This window comes from Eptatretus burgeri, chromosome 14 (assembly GCF_056783735.1).
Source record: "Eptatretus burgeri isolate ZD-2024b chromosome 14, Ebu_testis_v1, whole genome shotgun sequence".
Taxonomy (NCBI): domain Eukaryota; kingdom Metazoa; phylum Chordata; class Myxini; order Myxiniformes; family Myxinidae; genus Eptatretus; species Eptatretus burgeri.
The window spans coordinates 54,451,556-54,466,156 of NC_140974.1; the positions used below are offsets into that span (position 1 = coordinate 54,451,556).

At 42.6% G+C, this 14,601-nt stretch overlaps 1 protein-coding gene across 8 annotated transcripts; it reads right to left on the minus strand.

The window, feature by feature from the left end:
• Nucleotides 1-466: 466 nt before the first annotated feature.
• Nucleotides 467-14,393, minus strand: LOC147013233 (uncharacterized). 8 transcript variants are annotated; one of them, XM_085854898.1, is made up of 8 exons: nt 14,173-14,380; nt 10,067-10,218; nt 8,579-8,768; nt 2,165-2,230; nt 1,997-2,047; nt 1,761-1,778; nt 1,462-1,638; nt 467-855 (listed from the first exon to the last, which is right to left on the minus strand). In XM_085854898.1, exons 3-7 carry the CDS (start codon nt 8,766-8,768, stop codon nt 1,520-1,522), a joined length of 444 nt encoding a protein of 147 aa, XP_085711024.1. In that variant the 5' UTR covers nt 10,067-10,218; nt 14,173-14,380; the 3' UTR covers nt 467-855; nt 1,462-1,519. The 8 variants fall into 8 exon arrangements, 7 of the variants coding, with proteins under 7 accessions (XP_085711024.1, XP_085711020.1, XP_085711026.1 ...); XM_085854894.1 differs by having other exon boundaries at nt 1,462-1,659; nt 14,173-14,374; XM_085854896.1 differs by lacking the exon at nt 467-855 and adding an exon at nt 869-1,274 and having other exon boundaries at nt 1,462-1,659; nt 14,173-14,393.
• Between the last annotated feature and the right edge of the window lie 208 nt (nt 14,394-14,601).

The following is a 14,601-nucleotide window of genomic DNA, read 5'->3' on the forward strand; positions in this document are numbered from 1 at the left end:
TACATTATGGCCATTAGAAGCATAAAAGGTATTGACCGATAACTTGCATCTATCTATAATTCCAGCAATCTGTGTGTGTGTGTGTGTCTGTCTGTCTGTCTGTAGGCGACCGCCGATCCGATCTGATTGAAACTTGCCAGGAATATTGCCGGGGACCCGCGGATGTGCCTTTGAGGTTTGATAATCGGACAAGCGGTTCCCAAGTTACGGCCATTTATCTGTCGACCAATGACAAGACACGGTGCAATGACATCACGAATGACGTCACAATTAATGTTAATTTATTAATGTATTTATTTTTTGCATGATTGACGTCACAATTCTTCTTCTTCTTCGTTTGGTATGACGTCACAATCGACGCTGGGGACCTGAGTATGTGCCTTTTCAAGGTTTGATATTAATCGGACAAGCAGTTCCCAAGTTACGGCCATTTATCTGTCAACCAATGACAAGACACGGTGCTATGACGTCACAATTAATGTTTATTTATTTATTTTATTTTTTTCTCATAAGGCCACAAAAGAAAAGATCCATTTCTGTTCAGCTAACACCTCGTTGTTGAACTCCAAAAAAATGATTTGTGCAGGACTGGAAAAACACTTGCATAAGTCATTTTCCTGGGAACAACTTCCTTCACCATAATTATATTTCAAGAGATTTTGAACGGGTATTTCAGCAAATACATATAAAAATACAACCCAATGCCCATGAACACATGTTTTCTTTCTGTGGCATAAATGTGTACAAGGTTTCAAGACAAAACACATATGATAAAATCAACACATGCGTATAACAAATTCAGGTACAGAAGCTTCAAAATTACCGCTTCCTTCTTGATTAAGCAGGATCACAATTCTAAAAAAAAAATCACACAAAGAGGTGATATCAAAATGTATTGATCAGCATAAACTATAGATAAACTGGAATCAAGATGTGTTGTATATTACAATTGTAAACAATCTTGATCTCAAATACAAATTGTACCCCAATGCAGCTAGATTGGATATCTGGTTGCTGTTTTTATGACAACACCACAAAATAGTGCATATCCATTGAAAGTATATCAACAGTTAAAGAAACAGCAAGCTATATGAACAGTGGTTACATCTTACCATTGCACGCCGTTCGGCTTTGTCGGATAGCTTTTCATCCAGTTATTCAAACTCATCCAATGTTTTGCACACATCTATCATTTGGAGAGGACTACTATCCTTCTCCCCTTTTCACACTGTCTCTTATTTCAACAAGAAGCTGCAGGACCCTTTTCTGAAATTCTGTTTTACAACACAGAATTTTTTTTAAATGCATCTGTCTTTGTTAAATAAGATTCCATTCTTTTCAAAAGTTTATTTTAGTGGAATAAATTAAAATTAACTAAGTGCATCTAATTGTTAATGTGCCAGTAAGTTTCCCTCATCTATATTGGGTCAAGCTTTTTATATTTTAATAAAATATACTTACTCGCTGTGGTCATTGGAAAACCAGGATATATTCTGTCTGCTACATCAACAGCAGATGCTCACGAGGTGGACGGTGTTGTTGTTTTTATTGATGATCCCAGAGACGTGCATTTATTGGCCGATCTCATTGTATGTGCTGCTGGTGATTTTGTTGCACTTGGTAGTTGCTTGAGGTATTCTGGTGGAGGAGGTACATCATCTGGAGTGTGGAATAATAAAAACATCATTTACCTGTAAAATTTTAGCAATGTGTGTCTTTGTGCAAAAAATATGCAGCCAAATATATTAAAACACACTCACCACACACATCTTCAGTATCTGCAATGAATAAAGATTATGCATATTTATAATAATTTCAATTATTGAGAAATATCAAATAAATTTCCAATCATGAAAAATTGCAACACAGAGGAACTAAAGTGTGTGAGATACAACTCTAAGGAATCATATGCACTTTAAGTCTGGACCACGTCAAACATTTAGATTTAAAAGCACAACAGAAGATTTATATGCAAAATACAACATTGAGAAGTTACCTGAATATATCACAGCCTTCTGCTTGACTTTTTTCTGTCCATGACCTTTCTCTGGAAAGACAGACATTGAACAAACATGCATAAATGGAATTTATTGTTTTCCCCACATAAATACAGTCATGATGAGCTCACAGAGAACAAGATTTAAAATACTTTTCTTGTACAAACCTATGCTGCCATGGCCCGGTGTATTACTGTTAACAGATGCAGTCTTCTTCTGCCCAAGACCTTTTTCTGCAAAGGCAAACATTGAACAAAAATGCATAAATGGTATTTCTTTTTTTTTTTTGCACACAAATACAGTCATCAAAAGCAAGATTCACAATACTTTTCTAGGATATACCTATGCTGTCATGGCCCTGTGTATCACTGTTAACAGCCGCAGTCTTCTTCATTGAACAGGCGGCATAATTGTCATCTGGAAATACAGTAATCCCCTGCTATATCGCAGTTCACCTATCGCGCCCCTGGTTCATCGCGGGTTTTCCCTTGGAACGCAACTAATTTTTTCTGTGGATTCCCCCGGTATATCGCGGTAATAATATATAAAATATAAATTATTTAAGCAATAAAATTATAACGTGTGGCGCTCGACCAGTCACACAACGCACGAGACAAAGTTTCGCTTGTGAACTTCGAATATTTTCTACGTTTTTTTCTCCAAGCCCTACGATGCCGCCCAAACGCCCTGTACCTTCTAAGGCTTCTGGAAAGGAACCAAAGCGCCAGAGGAAGGTCCTGATGCTCCAGGAGAAGGTGCTTGATATGCTTCAGGAAGGAAAAAGGTTTTCCGCAGTTGGACGCCATTACGGTTTGAATGAATCGACCATACGCTACATCAAGAAGGACCAAGCCAACATCAGAAGCCTATGAAACCCAATCGTGTTTATACACCACCCAGCGTTTAATATTCGCAATAGAGAAATCAAACCCAATCGTGTTTATACACCACCCAGCGTTTAATATTCATCGATATAAATCAAACCCAATTATGTTTACATACCACCCAGCGTTTAATAATCACTCGATATAAATCAAACCCAATCGTGTTTATACACCACCCAGCGTTAAATCAAACTCAATCGTGTTTATACACCACCCAGCGTTAAATATTCACTCGATATAAATCAAACCCAATCGTGTTTATACACCACCCAGCGTTAAATAATCACTCAATATAAATCAAACCCAATCGTGTTAATACACCGCACAGCGTTTAACATTCGCAATATAGAAATCAAACCCAATCGTGTTTATACACCACGTTTATTAAAAAAAAAATAGGCATTTTTAGGGGAGGAGTCCATTCATCGCGGATTTTCACTTCTCGCGGGGGGGGGGGGGTTGGAACGTAACCCCCGCGATAAACGGGGGATGACTGCATATAAAACATATGACCATATTGTGGTGAATTAACGTAAATTGAGGGACATGACGCGGGATCACATGTTGTGCGTCTCGCGTATAAGGGGAGGTCTCTGCGGCACGAGTGATTGTCCCCGGGGCATTGCTATTGACATCGGCTGTCCACTTGATGCTCGTTAACTGAAGGTTCTCATTGACTGGTGAGAATGGAGATTATATCGAACTCCGTGCTTACGCGGATTGTCTGCAATGGTTAACTGCACATGTATACGTTACTGCTTATGTACTCCTAGCTGAACCTGTATTCCCCGGTGTGCCCACAGAAGCGGCTCCAATCAAATGGAATAAAGCCGAAACTCTGAAGGTTCATCTCTCGCTCTCATTTCAATTTATTCCATTTGATTTTCTCGGCTCTCTCAACCAAAGATGGACAAGATCTACAAACCAGAGAGGTTCAACGCAGACCCGAACGCGACTGACGCAGAAATGAAATGGTCACATTGGTTCTGTTCCTTCTCACACTATCTGACCATCATCGCGGAGGGAGCTGACAAATTTGCCGCTCTCGTGAATCATGTCTCGCCCGGCGTGTACAGGCTCTTCTCGGGGTGCGACACTTACGAAGCAGCGATCGAGGTGCTGCAAGCGCCCACGTGAAGCCCAAGAACGAGGTATACATACGACATCTTCTCAACACACGCAAGCAAGCAGCCGGGGAGACAATCGATCAGTTCCTGCAAGCTCTGAACCAGCTGGGAAAAGACGGCAGCTTCCGGGCGGTAAGCGCCGAGGAACACCGAAAGGAAGCGACCCGGGAGGCATTCATCCAAGGACTCAGATCAGCCCACATACGGCAACGCTTACTAGAGAAAGCGCAACCCACTCTTGACAAGGTAGTCGATCAGGCTCGAGCGATGGATACGGCTCAGCAGCAATCTGAGTCATTTGGGACACCGATGCTGCTCATGAACGCTGCTACGATGGGAACCCAAGGAACCCCACTGGCACAGACACAGCCAGACATAGGGGATGGAGAAACACCCGAGGAGCCGGATACTCAGACCTCGTCAAACTCCTCAGCAACTGCTCCGGTTGGTAAATGCTTCTTTTGTGGGTACAAAAGGCATCCTCGTCAAAAATGTCCCGCCAGAGATGCCACATGCATGAATTGCGACAAGAAAGGGCATTATGCCAGGGTATGTAAATCTACTCTAAGGAGAAATAAACCCACTTCTGCGGCTCTCACTCGCAAAATAAATTGACTGCAGCCTCCCGGGGAATCTATCCAAGGCTATCATCAACGTACTAATTAACGGGCATATGGCTTGAGGCACTGATTGATACCGGTAGCTCTGAAAGTTTCGTCAACAGCTCGCTAGTGAAGGGCAGGAAATGGGTAATCCACCCGACTGACAATACGGTATGCATGGCCGCCACCTCACTACAATCCCGCGTACGAGGGTACTGCAATGTTGAATTGGACGTAAAAGGGTACACGCATCGGGATGTAAAGGTGCTGGTGCTTCGGATTTGTGCGCAGACGTACCCTGGGTCATAATGTCCTCAAGCAGCACACGAGCGTCGAAATACCCTTTGGAGGAAGCAAGCCTCGTCTAATTTTAAATGCGTTGACCACCGCGGAGGTGACGTCCCCCCAGCTGTTCGCTAACTTGTCGCCGGTCTGCAAACCGATAGCGATCAAATCGCGGCGATATACCACTGCTGACATGAATTTCATCACTTCGAAACCAAGCGATTACTGGAGGAGGGAATTATAGAACCGAGCGATTCGCCATGGCGCGCACAGGTGTTAGTAACCAGCAGTCAGAACCATAAGAAACGGATGGTTGTCGATTATTCCCAACCAGTCAATCGCTTCACCCAACTCGCCGCCTTCTACCCCCTGCCGCGCATAGATGAGATGGTCGAACGCGTGGCCAATTATAAGGTATTCAGTACCATCGACTTGCGAAGCGCCTATCATCAAATTCCCATCCGAGAGGAAGACAAACCTTACACTGCATTCCAGGCAGGGCGGCGCCTCTACCAGTTCAGAAGGATACCATTCGGTGTCACGAATGGAGTAGCTTGCTTCCAACGGGTTATGGACGACATCATCTCAGATGAAAACCTCGAAGACACTTTTGTTTACGTGGATAATGTCACAGTGTGCGGTAGGGATCAGAGGGAACATGATAGGAATCTGGACAGATTCTTGAGCATTGCTAGAAAATATAATCTGACTCTCAACTACGAGAAATGCGTATTCTCGGCAAGGTCAATTGACCTTCTCGGCTACACACATAGCCGACGGCACAATTAAGCCTGATCCTGAGCGATTGCGCCCGCCTCCGTGAGCTTCCACCACCTCAGGACTTGCAAACAATGCGCCGGGTGATCGGGATGTTCGCTTACTATGCAAGATGGATTTCGCAATACTCCGAGAAAATACATCCCCTAGTGCATTGCAAAAACTTTCCACCAGATGCCGCTGTCGTAAGAGCTTTCCACAATCTCAAGGATGATATCAGTAAGTCCGTGTTTTATCGATCGACAGCTCGGTGCCCTTCGTGGTGGAGACCGACGCTTCAAATCACGCCATAGCTGCTACACTTAATCAGTCTGGGCGGCCGGTCGCGTTCTTCTCGAGAACTCTCTCTAGAAGCGAGCAGAGACACTCAGCGATAGAGAAGGAAGCGTACGCCATTGTTGAAGCGCTGCGGAAATGGAGACATTATTTACTGGGAAACCACTTCACGCTCGTTACGGACCAACGATCCGTGGCATTCATGTTTGATGGGAAAAATAACGGGAAAATTAAGAATGAAAAAATTATGAGATGGCGGATAGACCTAGCTTGCTACAGATACGACATTGTTTACCGGCCCGGGAAAGAAAACCCTGCTGCAGATACCTTCTCTCGGGTCTACAGTTCGGCAACAATCAGTCAGGCTTTGCAAGACCTCCATGTGTCTCTGTGCCACCCAGGGGTAACCAGGATGGCACATTTCGTACGCAGACAAAATCTTCCCTATTCTGTTGAAGATATTAAACAAATGAATGCTTCATGCCCTGTTTGTGCTGAATTAAAACCCAGATTCTATGGCGCGGCATCTGGCAGACTGATCAAGGCTACTTCCCCCTTCGAGAGACTAAACATCGACTTCAAAGGGCCCCTACCGACCGAAACAGACAACAGATACATATTCACCGTTGTTGATGAATATTCAAGGTTCCTCGCGTTTCCGTGCTCGGATATGACCTCGGGCACTGTCGTAAAATGTCTCTCTCTGACCTCTTCGCTATCTTTAGCAAACCTTCCTACATACATTCACACACAGGGCCGTGTTTCATGTCGGCCGGGCTAAAACAATTCCTATTAGAGCACGGCATAGCAACTAGTCGAACGACGGGTTACAACCCACAGGGAAACGGGGCAGGTGGAAGGGTATAAGGGGGTTATTTGGAAAGGGGTAACTGTGGGGTTGAAATGGAGAGGAGTGGGCCCCGAGCGATGGGAGTGTTACTCTTCCCGACGCTCTGAATTCCATACGCTCTTTGCTCTGCACGTCCACAAATGCCACTCCTCACGAACGTATGTTTACTCACCAACGACGTTATGTTGACGGTCAAACGGTGCCCAACTGGCTGACCCACCCCGGTACAGTGTTCATGAAACGCCCGGTACGACAAAGCAAGTATGAACCGCTGGTGGAGGGGGTCAAACTCATTGACACTAATCCAGAGTATGCTCATGTCAGGCTCCCGGATGGCAGGGAGACCACTGTGTCGGTTCGCCATCTGGCTCCCTCAGGTACTCCTCCCGCCGGTACACCACCTTCTGGCACCTCCTCCTTCTGACATTTCCCCCCAGGAACTCCGCCAGGCGACGGGGCTGCCGCGTTCCACCCGAGAGCGATCGAGGAGTCATCCCCGGCACAAGTCGAGGCTCACCAAGAGGATCGGGAGTCTCCCTCAAGTGAAACTGCCGTTTACTCCCGGAGAGGTCGACGAATAAGGCCCCCTCGACGACTCAATCTGTAAAGGGGATTATCGGCATTCTCGCTGCTCATGCTCCTATATGCCCATTATATCATATATCGATGCTCATTTCCATGCTCCTACAACTCAAAATAATCACTGCTTGGCATGTATGCTTCTGTAGATCTATTAGTCCGCGTTGCTTGAAATGTATACTCCTACAGTGCTAAAGCAATCATGGTGTGTAAGATGGGCCCCTAGTTACATTTTAAAGGTGGGGAGAATGTGGTGAATTTACGTGAATTGAGGGACATGACGCGGGATCACATGTTGTGCGTCTCGCGTATAAGGGGAGGTCTCTGCGGCACGAGTGATTGTCCCCGGGGCATTGCTATTGACATCGGCTGTCCACTTGATGCTCGTTAACTGAAGGTGCTCATTGACTGGTGAGAATGGAGATTATATCGAACTCCGTGCTTACGCGGATTGTCTGCAATGGTTAACTGCACATGTATACGTTACTGCTTATGTACTCCTAGCTGAACCTGTATTCCCCGGTGTGCCCACAGAAGCGGCTCCAATCAAATGGAATAAAGCCTAAACTCTGAAGGTTCATCTCTCGCTCTCATTTCACATATGTTACACAATGACAGAAGACTGTTCAAAGTGAAAGTGATGAATCTAATTTAGGAAGCGGCTGGTAATGTGAATGTTTCAGGCGTAGCTTCATATACAAATTCAAGACTTCTTTTATTTCTTGGCTTTCTTTTTTCGAGGCCTTGATCTTCCATGTCCTCGTCCGTGGTAGTAATCACACAACTAAGACATTCTTCTTTGTTGTCTATGAAACAAGTAATGCACAAAATATATTATAAAGATTATCACTGGTAACTCTTGGTGAAATAATAACCCAGAAATACGGCAAGATTTCTTAACACAAAACCGGAATTTCATTGTAGCTGATATGTTCATCTTGTTCTCCAATTTGACATTTTGTAGCAAATGAAAAATGATAAACATACTAGTAAATGTAAAAAAAAAAAAATATCAATGAAATGGATTCCCACATTTTGTTTCAAATGGATGGACAGAAAAATATTAAATGTTAAAACAATGGGTTATTAGATTTAAAGCCATACATATGAAAAGAAACTATGTTTCTTCATGAACTTTAAAAAAAAATTGATATAACTTCTTTCAAAAACTTGGTTAATAAAGCAATCATATGGTCGGTACCTGAGCAAACTTTAATCCGCTTCAGCGGGAAGCTGTACCAGGTTTTTCCTGGCGGTCTTCTTTCATCAATCAGCCCTTTCGCATTAGCTGATAGAGGCCAAAATATGCTGCTGTCATTAACCCAATTAGATGGTAGAACTTCCTCCATCTCAATGTCGTCCTCCTCCCAAATTGCATGCACCCATGCCATCTACAAGTAATATACAGTAAATTGCATAAATTTGATAATTTACGATTATAATGTTCTGGGCATCTGGCAGTTTGGGAATAATTGCCAGGTACATATGCACCATATCTACAGTGCATCATAAATGCCAAAGGCAATATTATTACACAAATTGTAAGGATAACTTGAAATGACATTGTAAAAATAGCAACACTGATATAATATGAATGAACAACCTCATGTGTGGATGAAACAATAATAGCATTTAATAGACGACCAGCAAAGTAATACAGGTATTATTATGGTACATCTAGGTTTCATGCGAGTCATTCCACCAACTATGCAACTTGAAAACAGCTTGTGTTCTTTCTCCAATTCCATTTTAATGATTGTAATGTTGGTCAAAAAAGTTTGTATTTAGTAATAAGTGAACATGGAATGGTAACAGATTACTTATTAACATGCATGTAAAAGTATACAATATTAATAAGACTTAAGGTAATAGCAACCTGGACAGTACTTTACCCTGACAAGTTTCATGCTGCTCTTTCTGGGCCATGCAATAATGGCATCGATACAAAGCCCCCTTTGTGCGGCAGACAAACACTTTTCCTCTCAAATTCCTCCCTGCTGACCAGCCGCCGATCAGCTCTTCTCAGGTTGGGCACAAATACTACGTTAAGTAATTTTGAGGAGCAAGGGGTGTCGAAGAAGTCTCTAGTCTGTGCTATGTTTACAATGTCTGCTTCGTATGTGTCCTTGTCTGTTTTCTGACGAACAATGCAAGATGAATAATTTTTTAAGAGAAAGCAGCGATTCTTTTGAGTACTGCTAACTTTAAATGTGTCTTTTCTGTATCCAATACTGTGTCTGAATCTTTGTATCTCTTGTTGACGTTTTACAATCTGAGCAATAGGATTCTTTGATTTGCGGATAGGCTTTTTCAACAGCTGCAGATTATTCTCAAAAGGAAATGAAGAAATATCATTTAATGAACACCCAAAATGTTCTGCATCATCAGCTACATGAATCAAATTGTGAACATTGTACACATTGAATGTGTTGCCATGTATATTTTTTGCTATTGTTCACAAAGTATTTCAAAAGTTGACGAGCATAGTTGATGTTGTCATCACGTTGATCAAAATTTGCATCCTATATAATTGATATGGCAACACTTAGTGACATAAAATGGTTGTACACCTTACGACTAAGAACAGCTTTCAGAACAACAGGGCATATACACAACAGAAATTGGCAAAACTCTGTTGCCTTCCAGCGATCAAGTTCATCCAGCCCTCTTGGTTGTTGTGAAAACTCACTTGGCATCTTCCCTTGAAGAGCAATCAATCCCGTTAATATCAACAAGATTTGCACAGCTGATAGCTTCAAACACTTTGGCCCTTGTTTAAAAAATGCAACATTCTTTTTGTTACACCAAGACAAACCAAGTGTAAATAGTCCAAAGGGAAACCTGTAATACAGGAAACACCACAATCGATCAGCGGAGAAATGGAAAGTTGATGATTATCTTCATCATGTTCAGATTACTGTAAAGTGGAGAATGCTTCATCTGTGAGACACAAGATTTCTCCCTCCACATCATACCCTACCCTGCCTTCCCAGGTACCTTTTACTGTGCATCGTTCACAGGCATAATAACCTTCACAGACCTTTGGTGCACTTTAAAAAAAGCTCTCGCTGGAGCATCACAAATAAAAGAATGTAGTTTCAAAGACACATTCCTGTCTTCATATGTCACACCATGATCTTCCAAAATGTTCCACTCATCAATGAAATCGTTCAAAAAGTCTGACAGAATTTGGTTTGGTTTTTCTGTAAAATATGGCTATCATAACAGGATCCATATTACCAAAGCTTGCAAGGATTGGCCAAAGTGAATCTGTTGACGATTTGAAAATGGGCACACCATCAACATTTATTTTTATGGCAATAGAGATTGCACCAATTATTGGACTTCTTCTTAGAGCATTCTGAACAGTCTCATCGATGCCAAAATACAAGTATTGGCCACCACATTTCGCTTCAGTAATGACAGTTCTTGGAGTCTTTAATAAAGTCCTTGAATCCTGAGGTAAATCGTGCCCTTTATCTCGAAGCAATGACAGCAATTCATTTACGCAGCTTCTTGTCAGTTTATTTCTCGTGGCCCATTCTGCCAATTTTGAAAGGAAATTGCTCTCCTCTTCTGAATCATCTGCTGTAAACTCGCTCTCACTTGACGAATTACTTGAGTAAACTTCTGCTTCATTTTCATAATTGGGATCACAGAGTTCATTATTTTCATAATTGTCATCAGCTGAACAACTATTATCAGTATTGTCCACATGTAGGCCTGTATTGGCAATGACAACTTCAGCATCATCATCGCCACGTTCATTTTCAGCATCATCATCGCCACGTTCACTTTCAGCATTGCCACGTTCACTTTCTGCATAATCATCGCCACGTTCATTTTCAGCATCCTCACTGCTATGGCATGAGTTGCAGTCCTTATTTTTCTCCACTTCTGCCAGCGAGACATGTTAACAGAAACCTATGGAATTCAAAAAGGAGGCTTTGCTAATACATGTAGCCGAGTACAGGTTCATTCTCTGCACAGTAAATGAATACAGGTCATTTTGGTCTTTTGCCATTCCGGTCCCTCGTCATAATGGTCACATGGGACCCTAATTATAGACCATTTCGGACTCGCGTGGAATACTATTGATTTTGGACCCTGTTAAAATGAGTTCGGTCCTTTGCAGAATTAATACATTGTGCTCAATGTGCTTGATACTGGAATGGGAAAGGGTATTAATGTTCAAAAGAGTTTGTGATTTATGTTTCAGTCTGAAGGCGAGTAAACTTAACTACTTGAAGGCACTAATTATTACAGGTTGATCCAGGAAAATATATATAAGAAAAGCAAGTTATTTATTTATTTATTTTGGCATATAAGATTCACATATTTCACATGGAAATTTTTACCTGTCGTGTATTATTTGCAATTAACCTTGTTTTTATACATGTGGTACTTAAATTAATTTTGTATTATATTTTCAGTTCTGTAATATATGCCTTTTAACTTGTTTTTAATCTCTAATTATTTGTGATTCTTAATAAAGCCAAAACAATCATTCAATGTCTCCACTTCTGTCTTTGGATGTTGAGATCACAAGTACATGTCCACAACAAAGGAAATTTAATCGCAGCAAACAATTAGTCCATACACAGTTCGCTTATAAATACAAACTGACAAACGCAATCAAGTTAGGGGCCGAAGTGGTAATTGCATAGGGTCCGAAATGGTCATTTTCATTTGGACTGTAATGGTCATATAAGGACCAAAATGGCGAGGGACCGAAACGTTCATACACCCAGTAAATGACTGTCTTTTACTGTTTACAAAGGCACTTAAGATCTATGTTCTGGACACAAGTGACTGAAACAAAGAGGTGTTTTTGTAAAAGTTGAACTGAGGGGGGGGGCACAATGTGTGGTGGGCAAAGCCGGCAGAGGCAAAATACCACTGACTGGGGGTTCTCGCCCAGAAAATTTTGAAAAATAAATTCAATTTGGTCCACTCTGAGGTGTATTTTTGGGAAAAAAATTGAAGGTTCAGAGATCCCCAGGGCCCATACTTTTTCATATGGGCCGGGCCCCCCCCTCCAATGCACACCTGCATGAAATACAAGCATATTGGCCCTGTAGTAGTGTATATGACATACAAGGCTATCATGCCTGTATTTCAGTTGCTTGTGACTACAAGGCCTAATCGCCGAATAGTACGACTAGCCCCATATCTAAAATACATGAGCTCTAATGAGCTTTGTCAAGTGACTCTACAAATACAGTAATAACATCACAAATTACATACTTAACAAGGCCAGGATTCAGAAGCATTCGGTCCGACGAATTACCGCATTGTACTGCAATGTAACAAATCTATCTATAATTCCAGCAATCTGTGTGTGTGTGTCTGTCTGTTTGTCTGTGACCGCCGTTTCTCGACGACCGCCAGTCCGATCTCATTGAAACTTGCCAGGAATATTGCCGGGGACCCGCGGATGTGCTTTTCAAGGTTTGATATTAATCGGATGAGCGGTTCCCAAGTTACGGCCATTTATCTGTCGACCAATGACAGATCACGGTGCTATGACATCACAATTAATGTTTATTTATTTATTATTTCTTATGCACGATTGAAACTTGCCAGGAATATTGCTGGGGACCCGTGGATGTGCCTTTTCGAGGTTTGAGAGAGAGAGAGAGGCTGCACATACTGGCCCGTACTAGTGTAACAAATTTAAAGTTCCACTGCCCTGAAAAAGCATCAATTAATATCATTATTCTTTATAATATAAAGTTATTTTAATGTCTTTTGATAACCATTTTACCAAAGGAAACCAATTGTGCACCGAAAAACTTGAACAATTCCCCTCTAGTGACAAACTACCACAATGAAGGCTTCATCTTTTCAAACGGCAGTTTGTCGGTGCCAAAGGGTTAATATTTTTTTGACAAAACTTCACATTTTCCGGCGAACAATAACTGACAATTGTTTTCCTTTTGCCTTTGGTTAGGCCTAACTCGTTAAAAGAGGACATAAAAAAAATAAAATATATCATTTAAAATAATATTAATTGAGGCTTTTTTAAGGGCAGTGGAACTTTAAATTTGTTGCATTGCGGAACAATTCGGTAATTCGTCGGACCCGAACGGCCGAAGCATTATCCACACCAGAAATATATTTTAAAAGGTTCTGAACCAATTAAACTTGTCCAAAGTATTTTTTACAGAGTTCCCTTTATTTACCACAGACCGGTGTTGTTTTTTTCACCAGACCCGCGGAAAAATGAATTGATTAAATTATTTACCGTCGATTTCTCCACACGATCAGGGCCAAATCAGGGCCATATCAGGGCCAGACCAGGGCCAGACCAGGGCCATATCAGGGCCATATCAGGGCCGTATCAGGGCCAGACCAGGGCCATATCAGGGCCAGACCAGGGCCATATCAGGGCCAGACCAGGGCTAGATCAGGGCCAGACCAGGGCTAGATCAGGGCCAGACCAGGGCTAGATCAGGGCCAGACCAGGGCCGTACCAGGGCCATATCAGTGCCAGACCAGGGCTAGATCAGGGCCATATCAGGGCCAGACCAGGGCCACATCAGCGACGACTAAACGTGATAAACGAACGATGAAATCAGTGTTAGAGGATTCGATCGTCAGATGCCGTTTCCGAGTCCAACACTCGAACCACCATCGAGTGCCCCGAAGGGCCCGGGACAGTTTCCATTGAATGTAACGATATATAGATCCCAGCACACCAGTAACAGGAACACATCATGGATTCTGTGATCTTAAAAACGTCCAGAGAGAAAAGCTAAAACGCACAAAATCGATTTATCATATTATACTTACCAAAAATGATCACGGCGGAAGATAATTTTAACTAAAAAAAGCGAAAGTCTTCTACAGATGAAAGCGGATTGTCTTTGCCACACTCAGAAACAGCTGAAAGTTCACAGGTTTAACCGAACTTTACAAATGGCGGCTCGTGACGCGAAAATGGGAATTAGCCAATCAGATCTTTCCTCCGGTGAAAGGTGGACATAATCACGCGGCACGAGGTGGAAAAGCGGTCACCATGGCAACACACGAGGCAGAAAAACGAGCAGATTGAGATAATCGCGCTGCGTGCTGCGGCTGTACCGCGTCGTGATCTGGTGGTACAACCAAGCGGCCGATTCCGACGTCGTGTACGGGCTGGCTGGGCTGGCTGGGCTGGCTGGGCTGGCTGGGCTGGGCTGGCTGGTTTACGTGTTGGTAAGTGTTTATTAATTATAATCG